Source organism: Perca flavescens, chromosome 21, assembly GCF_004354835.1.
Source record: "Perca flavescens isolate YP-PL-M2 chromosome 21, PFLA_1.0, whole genome shotgun sequence".
NCBI classification, from domain to species: Eukaryota; Metazoa; Chordata; class Actinopteri; order Perciformes; family Percidae; genus Perca; species Perca flavescens.
Genome location: NC_041351.1, coordinates 29,403,901 through 29,425,780, shown reverse-complemented (window position 1 = coordinate 29,425,780; position 21,880 = coordinate 29,403,901). Strand labels below are relative to the sequence as shown.

The 21,880-nt window shown below is 40.0% G+C and overlaps 1 protein-coding gene across 6 annotated transcripts in view; it reads left to right on the top strand.

Moving 5' to 3' along the window:
- The first annotated feature begins 340 nt into the window (after nt 1-340).
- The window catches only part of exoc6 (exocyst complex component 6), a 91,652-nt gene continuing 70,112 nt past the window's right edge, over nt 341-21,880 (top strand). For 4 of the 6 annotated variants that reach the window (XM_028568197.1, XM_028568195.1, XM_028568196.1 and 1 more), the window contains exons 1-2: nt 341-504; nt 1,135-1,314. In XM_028568197.1, coding sequence (XP_028423998.1) covers nt 365-504; nt 1,135-1,314 — 320 coding nt within the window. In that variant the 5' untranslated portion in view covers nt 341-364. The remainder of the gene's footprint in view (nt 505-1,134; nt 1,315-21,880) is intronic. The other 2 variants (XM_028568198.1, XM_028568199.1) reach the window with 1 other exon arrangement.

Sequence of the window (21,880 nt, the reverse complement as noted above, 5' to 3'; positions counted from 1 at the left end):
CGGCATATTTGGATCGTTTTGTAAGGCGTGCATCCAGGGTGCATTGAGCATGGATGAATAGTTTTTATTGGGTTTTAATAGTGTTTTTCTTTTTTAGGGTTTACAGTAGATAAGACAAATGCACACACAGGGAGCAGCTGAAGTTAGTTTTGTTGGCTTCAAAGTCCAGCGAATCACAAGATGTCTTTTTCCTGTTGCTCCCTCTTTTTCTGCTGACCACAGCAGGTGCCCTGGAATTCATCACACACACACACACACACACACACACACACACACACACACACACACACACACACACACAGTTTCCTTCTTTTTCAAACATATGCAGAAATGTAGTGCTCATACTTAGAATCTGAAGAGAGAGATGGCTAGTGACAGGGTCCATGCTGCTTTACCTGACCCTCCCAGTCAAATTGAAGAAGAGAACAAAGAAGAAGAGAAGGTTTTTGGGAATATCTTTGCTGAGTTAGAATCTGTGGACCTGCCTCTAGGAACCACCTTAAGGTAAACTTGTGCTATATTCAGGACAGATTTTTTCTTGAATTTCATCTGCTGGCTACCATTGATGATGGACTCATTATCCTAACTTACAAACTGAGTGATTTAATGCTGATTGATCTTAATATACACAACAAGAGATGCCAAACAAACGAGGAAACATAGGTATATTTTTTATATTTGCTTAAAATGCCAAATGTGTAATTGAACTTTAAGTGCAATGTGCTCCTTCAACATTTATAAGCAGCAGTGAGTACTTAATTACTTGTCAGGATTCAACCAACTTACTGGTTGAGATTGCTAGAGCCATAGTGCAGCCAGATATAGAAAAAATAACATCATTTTTTTACCATTTAATTATAATATGTTATTTGCTAAATGATATAAATAAAACAGCCAACAAACAATGTGGTTTTCCATGCTGGCCACAGTATTTTATGGTAGGCCTACTGGTTTGGGGATGTGCAATTCTGTTCACGTGACAAGCTTTACTGTAATGTAATAAATGTACGGTATTACTAAATAATATTTTATTTATGGGCGCCTTTCTTGATACTCAATAACACCTTACATGAACAAACAGTAAAAGATAACAACATATGTGGAAACAAAGTTGCTGTAGTGCGTCCCCCACAGGCCAGAGCTCATACGGCCCTGTACTGTGCCTGTAACGTTCCTTGGCCGGAGCTGGAGCTGCAGTGATACACACATAACAATCATGGCGGAGAATGAAACCCTGGAGTGTATAACGGAGCACGAGCGGATTTTACAGGAAATTGAGAGCACCGACACGGCTTGTGTTGGTCCCACTCTTCGGTAAGAATATGAGGCTTTTTAAAAAGTCCTTACCAATCACAATGTACGTATGTGTTGTTGCATCTTCTAGCTACGTTATCAGACCTTTTGTTCATGTGCTAGCTTAGCTGCCCTAGCTACCGGCAGGCTACCATTAGCTATTTAGCCAACAGGCTAGCTATATGCTGTTGAAATGAAGTGGGAGCCTAGCTGGCTTGTTAGCTAACAGGCCAACATCATCCACTGTTTTAGTCAGTTGAATGCAACCGCGTTTGTGTGTGATTTCCCTGGTTCCGTGTTGATGGACGGCTGGTGACCTGTCAAAATGTAAACATCATTTGTGGGTGTGGCTGTGGGCTCCACATCTTGTTGTCATTATGCAGCTGATTTTAGCTAACGGTGCTAACCATTTCGGCTAGTTGTTTAGCAGAAATTAGAAAATTAACACTATTGACATTCGATATTCCAATATACCATGAGTCTTGGGAACCTGGTGTTTGGATGTGGTTGATAAAGAGCTTGGTGGCGGTGAAATAGGATGTGGGATTGCTCAAGCTAACGTTCTCTAGCACACTGCATTGGTTAACATGTTAGGTAGCTACCAAGCTAGCTGCAAGGCCATAATGAATGACATTAGTTTGACAAGTTCGTATTTATTAGCTGACTGCAGCCCCAGGTAAATGCCCCTCTCTCTCTCTCTCTCTCTCTCTCTCTCTCTCTCTCACTCACACACACACACACACACACACACACACACACACACACACACACACACACACACACCCCGTATAGACATGACTGTAGGCCATGGTTGACTTTCAGCATACCTGAGGAAACGAGTGAAAATATGCCCTAAGGTTACATTACATCAACACCTCAGCTTGTTTCAGTTATTGTTTTATGATTTTATTAACACTGTCATTCTTTTAACAGCTGACCTAGACGGTCTATATTAGTTATTGAAAAATGACCATGCATGGGGCATTGTCTTGGATTGTTCATTTAAAATTTAGTACAGAAAGACACTTTTCTTTGTTTTAGTGAGTAGTTCCTTCCAGCTTTTGTCTGTCTGTTTTAAGCCTTTTTTCTAGTTTGAGTTTAGGCTATTTCTGCTAAGTGTTTTACCTGTCTGAAGTGAAAATTCTGGTTTTATCCGAATTCTATATACCTGTATGGAATGGACTCCTTGGAAATACTGGATGTTGTCTGTTGACACTAAGTTGATGTTTTAAAATCATGCCGCTTTTATGATCGATAAGTTTCTCTCTCACCCTATCTGTGAATAGATTATGTCTGCTTAGTTTATTTGAACAGGTTTAGGGAAATGGAACTTTATACCTCTACAGTCAGGAATGGAGGCATTATGTGTACTTGTATTTATTTGTATGCAACATTATTATTTGAGTGGACTTCATGGCAGTTGCAGGGATCAAACTTGGGCATAACAGGATATCTCTTTGAACTAGAGGATGGATACCCGACCCAAGCCCGACGGGACCCGACGGACTCGACAGGCTGGTTTTGGACAGATATTTAGAAATGAAGTTCGGGTTCGAGTCAATGGTATGAGTGATTTTCATTTCAATAAGCTGCTTTTGTGTTCGCGTTAATTTTACTTTGCTGGGGACACTCGTGTTGATTTGAATTTCATTAAAATGCCAAGGTCCACAGAACCTCTTGTGTGAATTTGTTGGATTTTGTTCTGTTAGCTTGGGCCATTTTTGGTAATGCCTTCCTACAGTTAATAAAAGCAGGCTTTCCACACAAACAAATGTACATGTGTCATTAGTATGAGAAAAACAGTGTCGGGCTCGGACATAAATATCTTAATGCCTGTCGGGCTCGGGTCGGAACAGAAAAATGCAGCCCGATCCGCACTCTACTTTGAACCAATGGTCCTACTTCCTAATGGTGTATGATAAGTGTCGATTTCTATTATTTCCTCAATGCAGGTGACTGTTTGCTACCAGCTATAGTGCGGGCTGTTTCAGTGAGGGTGGCACGGCAGTTCTGTATACTGCAGCTACCCCATTCTGAGTGTGTGGACTAATCCAGGGCTGGATGGTATGACTGAGTGACTTTTCTTTACATGATTATGCTTGATGTTTAATCTTCTATATCCCCACAGTTTAGGCCTGTACCATTATAAACCTAATTAATGTTGCGGACAAACCTGGGGCCTGTATCACAAACTAACTTGAGGTATCTGGCTTATATAAACTTTGAACCATGTAACTTTGAATACCTGAGGTTATAGTGTTATATGTTGATATCAAGATAATGTTATAAGTATTGCAGTGTTTTTTATTTTAACCACCGCTAAATCTTTTCAATGTGCCATCTGTCGCTCAGGAAGTAGATCAATTGTCCATTATTCAGAGTTGGCAGTTCAGTCCCTGCTTCCTGTCCATGTGCCGAAGTGTTCTTAAGCAAACACTAAATTGCTCCTGAAGGCCAAAACCTTGCACCGTGGTTCCCTGCCGCATGTTTGTAACGGGGGATGCAATCCTTCCGGACCTGATGGGGGCAGTAACCTTACAAGTGTTCTAATATGTCACTAAATCCTGAAGACGAACGCGCCTCATTTCCGTGCGCGGTGCGAACTGACGGCTTGACCGCATTCAGCCTCTATCTACCTCCCATCTCCCAAACAAAAATAGTCTGTTTCACTCTGCCGTTGTCTGTCACAGCCTAGTCTATATCGACGACGTTTCATTTCCGGGATTGCTCCGGCTCTGCTGGAAATTCCGCCGGATGTCCCTAATTTTCGGCTGGATGTCCGTTACCTTCCTCTTCCTTTGTGTTGGCGTTCTAACCTCCGGTGGATTTGTGAGGACTATGGTTAACTGCTCCTCAGATCTCTGCAGGGTAAATCCAGACAGATAGCTAGACTATCTGTCCAATCTGAGTTTTCTGTTGCACGACTAAAACTACTGTTGAACGTGCATTGTACACACGTTCCACCAAAACAAGTTCCTTCCAGAGGCTATTTTGAAGAGCCATGCTTGCTGGAAACCCACCTATGACAGCACTGTAGACCGGTTTAGGATTGCCAGCTAGTAGTTTCTGTTAGAAAACACACTGAAAAGTCCCCTGAATCAAACACCCAAATTTAGTGACAATCTAAAAATGTGCAGTGTGGTTGTTTCATTTTCCAATTGTGTATCAACTGAAAGACACATTGGAAGGTAGAATTATTAAAGATAGTGTTTGTAACCCAGAGACCACTCAGAAAGAAGTTAGCTTCCTGCCCTGGCAGGAAGAGGGAAAACCGTGGCCTAGGCTATTTGTTTCAGCAACCACCTGTTTTCAATGATAGAAAGAGGAAAAGAGGAACATTATATGGCAGCATTGAGGCTGAGGATTATTGGGCTGCGTGAGCGTGCATGTGTCTAGTTTGCATGTGCAGTGCAAAATATTATGCTTCATTACATCAGGCCTAGTTCCTAACTTCAGTTCCTCGACTTCTATGGTTATCAGTAGGGCTAGAGTTGCTTGATTATGTTACATTACGTTATCAAGTGTTTTTTATTTGTTTTTGTGATCGTAAGGAGCCAACATTCAATGTCATATTTTATGATGTTGTTAAAAAATGGTAATTTCTTGTCTCAGATATACTACTGTCCACTTGTAATCTGGCAATTGAGGCGACCTCAAACTCTTCTGCAAATTATGTGAAAGTAAGGATGAACATTTGGTTAGGTGAAGCAGCATCTGATTTGTTTAACAAAATGTCTGTTGGCCATTGTATAGCTCCACAGAAGTGATGTCTAATGTGCAGGGTTTGTAGTAGTGCTGGGCGGTATGATAAAAAATTTGTATCACGGTTATTTTTTAAGATTCTGCGATTTCACGCTAAATCAGGGTATTTTCTTTCTTTTGCATGAGTGGCCCTTTATATAAGTGTATATCAGGAGTACATGGCATATAAAAACATTTCAGTGTCATGTTTACTAAAAGCTTTGATTACTAAAGGGTTTGCTTGGCTCCACAACCATTATACAATAACGTTATATGAAGGAGAATGCATGAAACAGCTACAGAATGTGAACTATTTTTACCGTGCAATCTGCAAGGTAGTAATTAAATAAAATAAATATCAAAAAGTATGTAAGATAGTTGTATAAACACTACCTTGACCACAGGTATGTTGTTGTAGAAAAGTGGGTGACTGAACGCAGCGGCGCTGTCAGCTTGCTTCTGTGTTTTTGGTATGATGTTTGGATATCTTTAGTGGTTTGGCGGAAGTATTTGGTCCCGGCTAGAAATATCTTAAATCCAGTGTTGGAATCATTGAGCTGGACCTGTCTTTCTTGTCTGTCTGTAGCGGGACCGTAGTTGGATGTTTATTGTGTTCATAATGTTGCTCCGGTACATGATTGAGGTGACCGGTCTTAAAGCTATAGTGCGTAGTTTCTGTCTTCCCCCATGAAGAATTCTAAGTAATGACAACCAAACTGTTGGTGCGTCCACATGATACAAGCCTTCCGTGATCGCACACCACTTCCACCCCTCCTCGACGTAGTTGCTAGTAGCCAAGGAGGACACGGAGGATTAAAAAAACATGATGGACTCTTAGGGCTGGGCGATATGGACCAAAAGTCATATCCCGATATATTTTGGCTGAATATCGATATACGATATATATCCCGATATTTTTTTCCGCAAAGTGAGAGCAAATGTTCAGTCAAAGCCAAAATCAAATATGACATGTCACAAGTAGTTTCATAGAAACAGTTGCAAAATCAAATAAATAATAAACCGGTTTCTTCACCTGGTTCATGATTAAATGCTCAGCTGTTCAAATAACAATAAAATGTAAACCTAAATACTGTATAACAGGAGTACCTTTTTTGAAATCAAAGCTCCATATTTGTGATTCGTTCCAAAGGTCAATTAAGCTTTTGATATTAATATAATCTACTTTGTTCAAAATGTAATGCCTCATGCCTGTAAGCCTAGGTTTATAGTCCCATTCTTCCACTTGATACTGCTTCCACTTAAGTAAACTAAAAGATGAACTATCGACTACAAAACAAAGAAACTAATTAATGTGTTAATACAAAGAATATTTATTATGATCGGTTCACAGATCTGAGTCAAACGGAAACTTCACCCTTCTGAACTAAGAGTTTCTGCTTCAAGGTGAAGTTTAAAACAGACTGAAATGTCCAGGCTCATTCCTCCACTATTTATTTCTGTATGTATTTATGCGTTACATGTCATTTTAACGGGCACTGAGCTCCAGATCCTGCAGCTGCAGACGGTCTCTGCTGCCCCGCTGTAGCTTCTCTCCGTCCGCCTGCCGCCGCAAACTTAGTGGAACTTTCCGCCGATATCGACATACAGGTCGTCCTGGACTACGTGTAAGATCCTACCGATCACCACTCTGTCTTTGGCTGGTCCGATCTGGATCAGCGGGGACCCCGCAGCAGCGAGGCAAAGCTGTGTTTTTCCCGGGAAGAGACGCGCTGCGGCCACACGGAGCTCTCCGCCTCCCGCTGCCGCCGGAGCTCAGATTGCTGGTCGGGCGGCATACATAATCATAAAACACATTGTCACCTGTTAAATGTTATTCATTGCTGTTTGTTCTTTTCATTTCCTCTATCGAACATAATTAAGCAGTACAAAAGTCCGGCATCTTTAGCGTTGATCTGAATGCTTCGGACCTCTGTTCCAAGATGGCGGCGGTTTTGACGTATGTTTAGAACCTCAAGGCGACATCTGTGTATATATCTATGGGAGCAAGGATCACATTTGAACTATATCGATATATGCGATATGGTCTAATTCCATATCTCATTTAAAAATATATCGATATATTTTTAATATCGATATATCGCCCAGCCCTATGGACTCTTCAGGAGAGGTAATACTGTATCTTCACTTCATTTTCTGCGCGCGAAAATCGCCGGATGCCACAATCTTCTGAACATAGTCATACTGAGAAATCCAGAGAGAGTTGTGTGGAGCTGATAGTTTTAATTAGCTTTGTAGCAACTCATTGCAATGGCTTGAATGTAATGGACGTTCATTATTATAACAAAAGCTACACACTAAAGCTTTAACGTTAGTGCGACCGAGTAACGTTTACACGACAACAGTGGCTAAATTATGTTGGATTAGTGAAATAAAAAACCGCTCTGCCTTGTTTGTATTTATGTAAATCAATCAAAACCGTCCTGGGTGGCGCTAAACCTGGATTGCAGAGATAGCAAGAGGGGAGGGATGGATGTCAGTCTTTTTTTTCCATAGACAGGAAAGGTGGAAGAGAGATGGTGGATGACACGCAGGAAAGGGCCACAGGTCGGATTCGGACCTGGGCCGCTGCAAAGGCCTCTTACTGGCTGAGCTAGAGGTCGCCTTGGATGTCAGGCTTTTTCCCAGCAATGTAGGTACATCTGTTGAGCCAGACTCCTATTAGCCTATCGAACCCTATAACTGATAAAGATTGGATCAGCAGTTGACTGCGGGCAGAGCCGTTGAAGATGTTACATTTGTTTTTTTACAAGCAAGTCATTAAGAACAGGTTTTTATTTACAATGGCAGCCTGACAATTGACAAAGCCACTTACGGGAAGGGAAGGAGGGCTAGGAAATGCAATACATTAGACATACAGTTTAAATGCAAATTGATGCATTTGCTTGTTGAGGATATTTTCATTTTATTTATATACTGTATACTGTATATATAATTTTTTGTAGCAAAATAAACAAAAAATATACTTGGATTTATTTAGGGCCTTCCGGCACAGGGGTCTAAGGCTATGTTTAGACAGAAACTATCTGAAGAGAAAACGCAAAAGTGGCGTTGCGTTCTCACTTTTTATTCCGCGTTTAGACGAGCATTATGGGGGGGGGGGAATCTGCGTGCATATGCGATCCACCAAGCCTGCGCGGCTGCGTAGAACCTCCCTTCTACTTGTCTCCCTCTCCTCCTCCTCTCTCCCTCTCCTCTCCCTAGTAGCACGAAGCGAACAACAAAAGCTGACCATTTTGTCTGGACAGACCATTGACATATATAAAATGGACCAATAGACCCCGTTGCTCTGGACGGAGACCAGTGAAGGCTATTAGAAGCACTTTTCCGGTGATCTCTTGCTTTACTGCGCAGCCTCCAACTGACAGAGACAACGTAAATGTGACGTGAGCAACGTGTCTGAAAGTGTGAAGTCTTCTGGTAGCTGTGCCGAGAGAAATCTCAATCATTCCCAATCTTACAGAGACGGAGAGCGTAGGTATATGTAAGGAGATAACATAAGCACAGGCTAATTATTGCTAACTAACATGCTAGTTAACATTAGTAATTAAACCTAAACAGCTAACGTAAGTCGAAACTGCCTGCGAGCTTCTCCTGTACTATACGGTAATTCCTATTTTTACAAAAACGTCTGCAATGGAGCCATAACATGAGGCACAAGGTAACGGAGCCTTTTATACATTGTCGTGTTTCTTTAGAAATAAACAATGGACAAATAGTCTTTAAACGCTTCAGATGTAAAGTTATTCGCAGTCAAGTGACGTAAAAAAAAAATGGCGGTCAGCGGAATGCTAACAGGAGGTGATGGCCAGGTAGCAACAAAATGGCGCCATAGATGGTTCGAGTTCAGAACGCAAACCTCCGATGGACAGACGAGGAGGTGGAGTTATTGCTCCAAAGAATGCACACACAGACACACGCGTGGCACACACACGCGTGGCACACACGCACGCACACACTCGCACAGTGCATTTTTACCCTTTAGATGGGAACACGACGGTGGAGCGTTTTTAAGATTTCCACTCTGGAGGGTGGTTTCACTTTTTTTGCGTTTTTTAAGCCCCAAAAACACCGTCACCTTCTAAAGGAAAGGCACATCTGATAAAATATTTTGCCGTTTTCACCCGCGAGCGTATTCGTGTAAACAGGGCCTAATACATAGCATTTCTATAAAATGAGTAATAATTTTTTCAGTAAAGTTGAAGAGCTTAAAAGATGTCATGATCATGTCTTTTTGCTCTGATCGTTTGATAATTATTTGTGTCTGCCAATAGTGAGTCTTATCAAATTTATTTCTAGCATATTTTTATTTTTTTATTTTTCTACTATATACAACTACACAGACTACAGTATGTTTCAATTAGCAGAGCAGTTTAAATTTGACATCAGAATAGCTCTGCTTTAAAAAATATAATATATAATTATAATATTTTCTCATTTTGTATAATATTTCTGCATGAATGTCAGTTAGGGCTGGGCAATATATCGACATCAATATATGAGGCTAGATATTCTCTTCCATTTTGGATATCGTGATATGACACACGTGTTGTCTTTTCCTGGTTTTAAAGGCATACATACTTTGTTGGAGCCATTCATGTTATTTTATGTTATGTCATATTTCGTAGGAATGATTAACATCACCTATACAGGTGGTAGTAGGGCTGAACGATTTTTGAAAATAATCTAAATGCGATTTTTTCCCCAAATATTGCGATTGCGATTCGATATTCGATTATTTTTTTAAGCTCTTTGTTTTCTGTATTATTCAACAAAGACAAACAATAAATCATTGTATAGTATGAACAACACACAATTACACACTAGACAGTTAAATAAGTAAAAACACATACACACACATATATATATATATATATATATATATATATATATATATATATATATATATATATATATATATATATATATATATCGCAAATGCAATTAATCGTTCAGCCCTAGGTGGTAGTGTGTGCGAATGATTCTGATGAATGAGCTGGCGGGAGTAGAAGGGACACAGTTTTTTGACCGTGGTCGTGACAATTATATGTAACAGAAAGAACTACGAATATAATAAACGTTTAAGTTGTTTGCAAATCAGCTGCCACGCGAGCCCCGAGACAGTCTTTACTCCCGACATAGTGGCTACGGGCAAAGTTGCGCCGGAGGCCGCAACATACTTACTGTTTTATAAATTGCCATGGTATCCACATTATTGGTGATTATTTATCAAAACTCTCATTGTGTAAATATTTGTGAAAGCACCAATAGTGAACACTTCAATATTGCCACAATATCGACATTGATGTATTTGGTCCAGCTCTAATGTCAGTGTGGATCTGCTGTTGCAGAAAGCTTCAGGAGTAGTTTTAAACCAACAACTTCAGGGTTAACCTGCTAAATGTAATTGAAGAGGTTATTACTAGGGGTGTGACGCAACAGGCCCCAGATTTTGTCACATCTGAGGAACTTAACAGGCACAGTAGTCTACAGTGGGGGAAATAAGTATTTGACCCCTTGCTGATTTTGCAGGTTTGCCCACTTACAAAGAATGCAAAAATCTACAATTGTAATCATATGTACATTCTAACAGTGAAAGACAGAATCCCAAAGAAAATTCCAGAAAATCACATCATATGAATTTATTAAAATTGATAACCATCTGATGAGGAAAAACAAGTATTTGACCCCCTGGACAAACAGCAAGTATTCTGGCTCCTACAAGCCAGTTAGTCTTTCTTTAAGACACAGCCCCAATCCGAACCAATTATCTACATCAAATATACCTGCCTCACCTCGTTACCTGTATAAAAGACACCTGTCAACACCCAAACAACCAGCATCCAACATCACCACCATGGGCAAGACCAAAGAGCTTTCTACGGACATCAGGGACAAGATTGTTGATCTGCACAAGGCTGGGATGGGCTACAAGAGAATCGGAAAGCAACTTGGAGAGAAAAGATCAACTGTCGGTGCAGTTATCAGGAAATGGAAGAAGCACCACACCACCGTCAACCTCCCTCGGTCTGGGCCTCCACACAAGATCTTGCCTCGTGGGGTGTCCCTGATCATGCGAACGGTGAGGAATCATCCCAAAACCACAAGGGGGGAACTGATGAATCAACTGAAGGCAGCTGGGACCACAGTTACAAAAGAAACGGTTGGTAACACACTACGCCGTCATGGATTGAAATCCTGCAGCGCACGCAAGGTCCCCCTGCTCAAGAAGAAACATGTCCAGGCCCGCATAAAGTTCGCCATTCACCACCTGGACGACTCAGAAGAGGCCTGGAAGAAGGTGATGTGGTCAGATGAGACCAAAATAGAAGTTTTTGGCCTCAACTCAACTCGTCGTGTTTGGAGGGCAAAGAACACCGAGTACAACCCAAAGAACACCATCCCCACCGTCAAGCATGGTGGTGGCAACATCATGCTTTGGGGGTGCTTTTCAGCCAAGGGGACGGGACAACTCCATCGTATTGAGGGGAGGATGGACGGGGCCATGTATCGTGGAATTCTGGACCGACATCTCCTTCCCTCAGTGAGAGAGCTGAAGATGGGTCGAGGATGGGTGTTTAAGCACGACAACGACCCTAAGCACACCGCCAAAGCAACAAAAGAGTGGCTGAAGAAGAAGCACATCAAGGTTCTGGAGTGGCCTAGCCAGTCTCCAGACCTGAATCCGATTGAAAATCTTTGGAGGGAGCTTAAAATTGAGTTGCCAGGCGACAACCTCGGAACCTGAATGATTTGGAGGCTGTCTGCAGGGAGGAGGGCCAACATCCCTGCCGAAATGTGCACAAACCTTTTCACCAACTATAAAAACCGTTTGACATCTGTGCTGGCCAATAATGGCTTTTCTACAAAATATTAACATGCTGTTTGTCCAGGGGGTCAAATACTTGTTTTTCCTCATCAGATGGTTATCAATTTTAATAAATTCATATGATGTGATTTTCTGGAATTTTCTTTGGGATTCTGTCTTTCACTGTTAGAATGTACATATGATTAAAATTGTAGATTTTTGCATTCTTTGTAAGTGGGCAAACCTGCAAAATCAGCAAGGGGTCAAATACTTATTTCCCCCACTGTATATCCTTGACGGTCCACTTCCGGGATTGCTCCGGTGCTGCAGGAAATTCCGCCGGATGCATGAATTTTTGCCGATGTCCGTTTCCTTCCGCTTTCTTTGTGTTGGAATTTTAAAATCTAGTGGATTCGTGAGGACTAGGGTTAACTGCTCCTCAGATCTCTGCAGGGTAAATCCAGACAGCGTCCAATCTGAATTTTCCAAAAATATTTTGCAGCGGCTCCGTGCGGAGCGTAGCGGCGGCCAAGATGATTGTGATTGGTTTAAAGAAATGCCTGTAAACCAGAGCACGTTTTTCTCCCATCCCAAAATGCGATGTGGAGTAGTCAGACCCTCCGCTCCACAGTGTGTGAATAGTCTGGTCAAGCGAGACTACAGGCACAGTGACACCATCGGTGAAATGGAAATGGCTCTAGAGGACGTTGTGTGGAAGCAGTTGGGTGACAAGTTAAAGAGAGTGATTTCATCGGAATCATCATCGACGAGAAAAAAATAAAAAGTTTATTGTTTATGTGAAAGTGTAGGAGTGGAGTGGGACGTTTCAGTGTATTTTTGCCGAAGTAGCGGAGGTGCTCCGCGGCAGACGTGTGGAGCTCTCTCGTGCTATTGGACTAGGCTCGGATGGAGCCAGCGCAATGATGGTGAAGTATGCTTGAGTTGGTGCCCTTCTGAAGAGCCAACCTTAAGCGCTGTGTGTTTACAAACAGATACTCACTTCATATTTTGTCTGTTATGCCTTTACCGACAATGTTAAAAACAACAGACAAAGCAAGAAATCTTGGTGTAGTCATTGACTCAGACCTAAATTTTAAAAGCCACATTAACATAATTAAAAAATCAGCCTATTATCACCTTAAAAATATATCAAGGGTTAAAGGCCTTATGTCTCAGCATGATCTGGAAAAACTTGTACATGCTTTTATCTTCAGTAGACTTGACTACTGTAACGGTGTCTTTACAGGTCTCCCTAAAAAATCAATCAGACAGCTGCAGCTGATTCAGAACGCTGCTGCTCGAGTCCTCACTAAGACCAAGAAAGTGGATCACATCACTCCAGTACTGAAGTCTCTACACTGGCTTCCAGTGCCTCAAAGAATTGATTTCAAAATACTTTTACTGGTTTATAAATCACTTAACGGTTTAGGGCCAAAATACATTTCTGATCTGCTACTACACTATGACCCACCCAGACCTCTCAGGTGGTCTGGGACAGGTCTACTTGTTGTCCCCAGAGTCAGAACTAAACAGGGAAGCAGCGTTCAGTTTTTATGCTCCACATATCTGGAACAAACTCCCAGAAACCTGTAGGTCCGCTGCAACTCTCAGTTCTTTTAAATCTAAGCTAAAGACCTATCTTTTTTGATGTTGCTTTTCTTTAAATAATCTATTTTATTAACTTTAATTTCTTATACTGCACTGTAACTTTTATTCTTATTCTGCACTATCAATTTTATTCTTGTCTTTTAATGTTTTTAATTTGTTTATTATTGTTTTTTAATTGTTTTCTAACTGCTCTTTAATGTTTTATGTAAAGCACTTTGAATTGCCCTGTTGCTGAAATGTGCTATATAAATAAAGCTGCCTTGCCTTGCCTTGCCTTTACCGAATTCTGTGTGGGTGGTTGTAGGGCCGGGTACCTAATTCTATACTTTTTAAGCACCGACCGAATTTCCTATCGGTTGTTGTGTAACGCTTATGTAAATAAGCAGCCCAGGTGCTACATGCACCTGTGTTTTACTGTAGTAGATTTCCATAAACATTTATCAGGCATGACCTAGAGTTCCAGATGAATATCTTTCAACAAATGTTATGGTTCTCTTGAGTGGATCAACTGCCCAAATCTGCACAGCTAAAGCTTGCACAAGACACCCACCTACACATACATTGTTGGCAGACAGAAAGAGATAAGTAAACTATAGACTGACAGAAATTTCTGGATGTAGATCAAGCTTTATTTGTTTGTTACCTTGCCATCTTGTTCCAGCCTGTCTGTTTGTGTCAGGTGGTTTATCACTTGAGCGTGCCAGCATGGGAAGACATGTCTTGATTGACAAAAGTTGAATTAAATAAATCGGTCATTGGGAAAAATGTTTTATGATAACACCTGTAATTGAATGAAAATTACCTGTAATAAAATGTGAAAAGTAGTTTCTTGCACATTTTGGTATAAAATGCAGCTTTGCAACAATGATGATCTGAACTCTGGAGGTTTGAGGCTCACTGTGCAGAATGACGTACAATGTGTTGTTTGTTTTCACATTTATCTGCCAAAATCTCAGTTTAACACTACAAGCAGGGCTGCAACTAACAATTTCATTATCAATTTACATACAGATTATTCTCTCGATCAATCGATTAAACAATTTAGTCTACAAAATGTCTGAAAGTAGTTAAAAATGCCCCTCACAATTAGCAAAAACCCAATGTGGGAATATAAATGGACTGAACAGCCACAATGAGTAAATGCAAGTTTTTGCGAAAGCTGTCTATTTGAACTCAGATGTCAAATATGGTTTGAAAAAATCTACAGAGAATTCTGGAAATTTAAGCCTGGAAAGTATGGGATTTTAAAATGTATAATGTGCAGGAACCCTGCACTGAGAATGGACTTTGAATTCAATAATTCAATTTTATTTATAGTATCAAATCATAAACCTGATGACACATGGAGGCCACGAAAGTGGAACCCACAACAGCGGAGCCCGCGAAAGGAGGACCCAAAGCATGACGGTGGCGAGGCAAAAGTCAGGAAATTTCACCAAGTGTGAGCTCCAAAGTCTGTAGTGAAATGCAATAGCAAATTTCCCATTGATCTGATATACGAAAATTTGTTTGGTTGTAAATTGCGCATACTATATGTTTTGTCAGGGCCATCTGGAGATCTTATGTACCAGTAGGGCTGTGCAATATGGAGAAAATCAAATATCATGATATTTTTGACCAAATACCTCGATATCGATACCGCAACGATATTGTAGTGTTGACTATTGCTGCTTTCACAAAATATTTACACAATGAGATTTTTGCTAAATAATCATCAGTAATGTGGATATAATGACTAAGTGGGTAAAGGCAAATAATAGAACAGTTACAACAGTCTGGTAAGTTCAGAAAATGATATAACTTTACTGTAATGCAGCCTTTAAAACCAGGAAAAGATAACACTTATGCCATATTATAGGGGTGGGAATCACCAGAGGCCTCACGATACGATATCATCACGATACTTATGTCACGATACGATATTATTGCAATTTTAAACATACTGCAATATTTTGCGATATATTACCTTTTTTTCCAACTTCAAATTTTTCCCAATTTCAAATGATGTCCCCAAAGGAAAATGTTGTCAACATCTGTTTTATCGAAAAAGAAGTTTGTTCATCTCACTTCAATTTTATTGCTGCAAAATGGGATTGTCAAGCAGACAGACTGACCAACACATGTATCATAAAAGATCAATACTTGGCGTCTGTGTATCGATACGGTATTGCCACGAAAAATATTGCAATACTATACTGTATCAATTTTTTCCCCCACCCCTACCATATTACGATATCAGGATATCCAAAATCTAAGACTATATCTAGTCTCATATCATGATATCGATATAATATCGCTATATTGTCCAGCTCTATGTACCAGGTTTCGTGGAGATCGGTTGCACGGCCTAGGAGTTCGAAAAAGTTGGTTTTGCACATTGCTTGAGATTACGAAAAAACTTCTTAGCGGAAATGGGCGTGGCCTATATCCTGTGATTCAGCTTGATTCAAGAAACACGTAGATGTAAAGTTTTCTAATGTGCGATGTGTAATGTGGGAGTTATAGGCAAAAACACATTTGACGTCATTATAGCGCCACCTAGTGGTCCATGTGTGTAATATTTGGTATGTTAGGTCCATGAACTTCTACATCTACACTGTAAATTTGAAGTTGCTCACATCAGTGTAAGTGGTGAATCCAAACCTGGGTCCCATAGACCACACCCCACTGTAGGCGAGGTCCTAGATGATACCCTCAAAATTTCGTAAAAATCAGATGAGCCTTTAATGAGATATAAACCTTTGGGACTTGTAGCGCCACCTAGTGGCAAATTTTCATAACATTTGGTGGGGAGCCCCAGAGGGTCATAGCAAACAAGAATCTAAAGTTTCAGAGCAGCGATATGGCAAAGCATATATAAAATATAAAATCAGTGGGTAGAGCAGGCGCACATATAGGCCTACTGAGAGGTTTATGCGCAGAGGTCCAGGGTTCGAATCTGTCGGATTACGGCTGCCGGCGCCAAACCGATTGTGTCGGTGCGCAATGCAAAGTTCTGTAGCAACCTACACTGTAAGAAAAAAATCCGTAAAAAAACGGATAAAGTCCTGGCAGAAAATTACCAGGAATTTATCCGTTAATGTCACGGACACTTCTGTTAATCCTAGAACGGATAATTCCGTAGATTTACAGTATATTCTCTGTTTATTCACAGACATTTCTGTTAATCCTAGAACGGACGATTCCGTAGATTTACAGTATACCCTCAGTAGCATTTGCTACCAAGAAATGTCTTCACTACGGAAAAATCTGTACCATTTCTATAGACAGTTTCTTTAAATCTGAAACATAAAATTCTGAATAGTGTTCTTCCACTCTAATGCTAAAATACAAGGACAAATGGTATCCATCACCAGACCAATGTAATGTAATGAGTTAGAATAACTAAACATCTAATATAGCAACATGATCAAATACAATCACCACGACATATATAAATTGAACATGTTTATTTTTTTATGCCATGAAGGATATGTATAAAAGTGCATTCAATGGCTACATTTTTTAATGAGAAGTTTTTTACAAATTATATTAACAATATGCAAAGTAGGGCTGAACGATTAATTACATTTGCAATAATATCGCGATATGTTAAAACGCGATTTCCTTTTTGCAAAGGCTGCGATTTGGTCTCGATTTGATGAATCGCGAGAGCAAATCAGTCTGCACTACACAGAGAAAGCATCAACTTAGCACGCTAACGCTACACCGTACCTTGAGCTGATCTCTGTCATTCAAACAATTCTCAGTTGAAGTTTAAAACTTTTACAGCCAGTTTAATAAAATGAAGGGTTTTGCTCGGGCTCGAGTGCATACATGCAGTTAATGGATACAGGCACGCAGAACTGAAGGCTCGGTTGGCAACGAGCTAGCTCTGATTAGCGGTTAGCTCCGGTTAGCGGTTAGCTCAGTTATAAAGATATGAGTGGAGGAGCTGCCACTGAGAGGGGTAACAACCAGACTGATAAATGACGTTCGGGGAGCTTTCACAGCAGCGTGGCCGCGGTGTTTCAACGGTTTTATTAGTACAGTTAATCCCACGGCAAGACCAGCAGCAGCTAACGTAACGATAGCCTCTCTGAGCTAGTGCAGTGTTGACGGTGTCGGCACACGGCACGCAACTTCACGAGGGGGAGGGGCTGGAGGCAGCTCCTCTCTGTGCACTGTAAAAAATATATGTGTGTGTATATATATATATATATATATATATATATATATACACACACATACATATATATATATATATATATATATATATATATATACACACACATATATACACACACATATATATATATATATATATATACACACACATATATATATATATACATATATATATATATACACATATACATACATACACACACATATACATACATACACACACACATATGCATACACACACACACACATATATTTATATACACATATATATATATGTGTGTGTATATATATATGTATGTATGTGTTTTTACTTATTTAACTGTCTAGTGTGTAATTGTGTGTTGTTCATACTTTACAATGATTTATTGTTTGTCTGTTGAATAATACAGAAGACAAAGAGCTTAAAAAAATAATCGAATATCGAATCGCAATCGCAATATTTGGGGAAAAAAATCGCAATTAGATTATTTTCAAAAATTGTTCAGCCCTAATGCAAAGCACCATGTTTTGGATCAGACTTTTTGCTTTAAAACAGCAACAAACTGAATAAAACAAATTTAAAACATTAAAACTATGATTCATAAAGGGCATTCTAGGGATGGCCCAATGGATCATCATATGAGATCTGAGAATTCAAATATTTGTTCATAGGCGAATGGAGAGGAACATTATGAAGTGATCGGGGCATCCCTAGTTTGTTTTGTATAGCTTTAAACACATAACCGACTAAAACAATACATTGAACGACAATTCATTGAACTATGTGCAAAGCACCATTAAAAAGTGCTCATTTTGTAGGAGATTGTTTAAATAGCAACAGAGTAAACAACGATACATTCATTAATAACATGACAATAATGGTGTTGCATCAAAAGGTGGTCACAAATAAGTAAAACAGCTTTTCATCTTTCTTTTGGACATGGCAAAAATCATCCACACACAGCTCAAATTACCATCCATGGATTCTCGAGGTTGTTTGGTTCAAACAGGAACTTCTGCAGTCAGCAGGAATGTGCTGGTGTTTGGTCCTCTTCTTCTTGGCCTTTGACCATCACTCAGGATTTATTCCCAGGAAAACTCTTAAAGAAATGGATTTTGTTTTTAGCAACACAAGTAATGAAATGAATGAAACTGACAGAGAGTAACATGCAGACCAAGTTGAGATGGAAAAATCCTCGTAAATCCAATTTGAGTATTGTTCCATTACAGGACAACTAGTAGAACAAATTAACATTTCTAATAGGGCTGCACGATTATGGCCCAAATGATTATCACGATTATTTGTTAAATTTTAACCAAAACAAATTGTATTGTCACACAGGCTAATTATAACTGCTTTCACATCCATATTGTGCTACATTCCTCCTTTGTTGAAGGATATTATGAAGGAGTATGCCATTTCATCTGTTGTGCGACCGCTTTCCAAACATGCGTGTTTGCTGTGAAAAGATACAGGCAACGCAATTATCTGTTCACGTTAACGGCGCATGTTGAAATCCGGTGCCAATAGGGCACCGGTGCCCGGTATCTACCGGACGAAATAGCAACGTGGATTACGGTGCAACTTAAATGTCTGCGTTGTGCTCTGGTGCTCCAAAAGAGGTTGTGGTTAGAGGTTAGAGAGCTAGTAAACACTAATAACACGTTACACAGCAGGTAACATTAGCCTACCATTAGCTACAGTAGTGACTGGATTAAACACGGCTAAAATGCTGACAGCTAAACGGTGTAGTGTGACTGTATTTCACTGGAGAGGTTTCCAACAGCAGGACGTACAACAGTCTGCTGCTAAAGCTATGAGCTAACAGACTCAAACTAGCACTGGTCACTGCTGTTGTATGAAAAACAAAACAGACGGGACTAAATGTTGTGTTTACTGGTAAACTGGTAAACCTCGGGACCGACTTATGACTGACTGCTATCTGTTGTGGAATTTTCCTCATGTTATTCTGTCCTCTGTGACTGTCTACGTCTAAACTAAGCTGCGCGGTGCAGGGAACAACTTTGATTGGCTCATGGTAGGGCTCACAATTAATCGAATTTTAATCACGATCACGATTTTGGCTTCCCACGATCAAATTTGCGTGATCGTGCGATATTTAAAATGCGTCATTCCGTTCATAGCGGTAATTTCGGTAATTTTCTCATCATAACAGTTTTTGCAAAGTCAATCTGGCGCTCCATAAACCACTGTCTAATCACGTGTCTCCATGAGCCAATCAGTGTTGTTCCCTGACAGTTACGTGAGGAAAATTCCACAACAGGTAGCAGTTGGTCATCATAAGCCGGTCACGATGTTTACCAGTTTACCAGTAAACGCAAGATTTTGTCCCGTCGGTGTTGTTTTTCATACAACAGCAGTGACCAGTGCTAGTTTGTGTCTTTTAGCTCATAGCTTTAGCAGCAGACTGTTGGACTTCCTGCTGTTGGAATCCTACAGTAAAATACAGTCACACTACACCGTTTAGCTGTCAGAATTTTAGCCGTGTTTAATCCAGTTACTACTGTAGCTAACGGTAGGCTAACGTTACCTGCTGTGTAACGTGTTATTAGGGTTTACTAGCATGACATGCAGCGATGTTTATGTTGCCTCTAACGTGGGTTTCGGAGCATCAGAGCGCAACGCAGACATGTAAGTGGCAGTGTAATGAGCCACCGAAATCCGCGTAGCTATTTCGTCTGGTAGATACCGGGCACCACATGTGCCGTGAACGTGAACAGAAAATTGCGTTGCCTGTGTCTTTCACAGCAAACGTGCATGTGTGGAAAGCGGTCGCACAACAGCTGAAATGGCATACTCCTTCATAGTATCCTTCAGTAAAGGAGGAATGTAGCACAATATGGATGTATTAGTAGGAATGTGGCACAATATGGATGTATTAGTAGGAATGTGGCACAATATGGATGTATTAGTAGGAATGTGGCACAATATGGATGTATTAGTAGGAATGTGGCACAATATGGATGTATTAGTAGGAATGTGGCACAATATGGATGTATTAGTAGGAATGTAGCACAATATGGATGTAAAAGCGGTTATAATTAGCCTAGGTGACAATAAAATTTGTTTTGGTTAAAATCAACAATTAATCGTGATCTCAATATTGATCAAAATAATCGTGATTATCATTTTGGCCATAATGGTGGCACGTTATCAGACTGGTTTACGGAGCTTTGAAAAAAAAAAAAAACTTTCATAGTGTTCTATGAACGGAATGAAGCATCTTAAATATCGCTCGATCACGTGAATTTGATTGTGGGAAGCCCAAATTTATAAATCATTTTATCCATTCATAATCTGGTTAAAAATCTGATATAAGAGACTGATCAGCCAGCAGGGTTCATACGCATTTTAACCAATACTTTTCCATGACTTTTCGACAAATTTCCTTGACTGTGTTCCTGAAAATGTCAGTCGACATTAGGCTATACAATAAGAATACAAATCTGTGTTAAAGTTTACCATCAGAGGTTTAACTATAAAATGAATGACAATGTATGTGGTTCATAGTGGGATTCTTAATATCGCTCCCCGAATACAACGTTGAGGTTAAGACCATGTGAAAATACGTTTATTAATCACATATTATTATGCTGTGTTAAAAAAAATTCCATGACTTTTCCAAAACTTTCTGGGTCTTTTTATGTTTCCAAAACCTTTCCAGGCCTGGAATTTGCATTTTTCAAATTCCATAACTTTTCCAGTTTTTTTCAAAATGTATGAACCCTGAGCCAGTCACCGGTCATGACCGATCAGCTGAAAATCGGCTGGTCTTAATTGGGGACAGATAAATCGACACTTGAAATGATCAAATTACCATACTTAATACTTTCCAATTCAGCTATTGCATTAATAATGCTACAACGTAATGTTTCAAATGGTTGCCATTTGCATCTCAGTCATGTGAGTTTGTCAGCTGAAATATGTCTTACACTATACACTCACAAGCCACTTTATTAGGCACACCTGTGCAGTCTAATGCAATCCAACACAACAGCTCTGTCAGAGGTGATAGGTGAAGTTGATAATTATACTTTATGGTTATTATTAAGGTTGTAGTGGGTGGTGCTGGTGTACTCAGGGCTGCAGACTAACTTTTTTCACTAAGAGCACAGTGGCCCCCAACTGAAAATTTTAGGGGCACAACCAGAAAATGTAGGGGCACACACCCTAAATCAACATGCTAACCAAATATTCACATTTCTACTAATTTCCACTGTATTACTAATAAATAGTTTGATAAT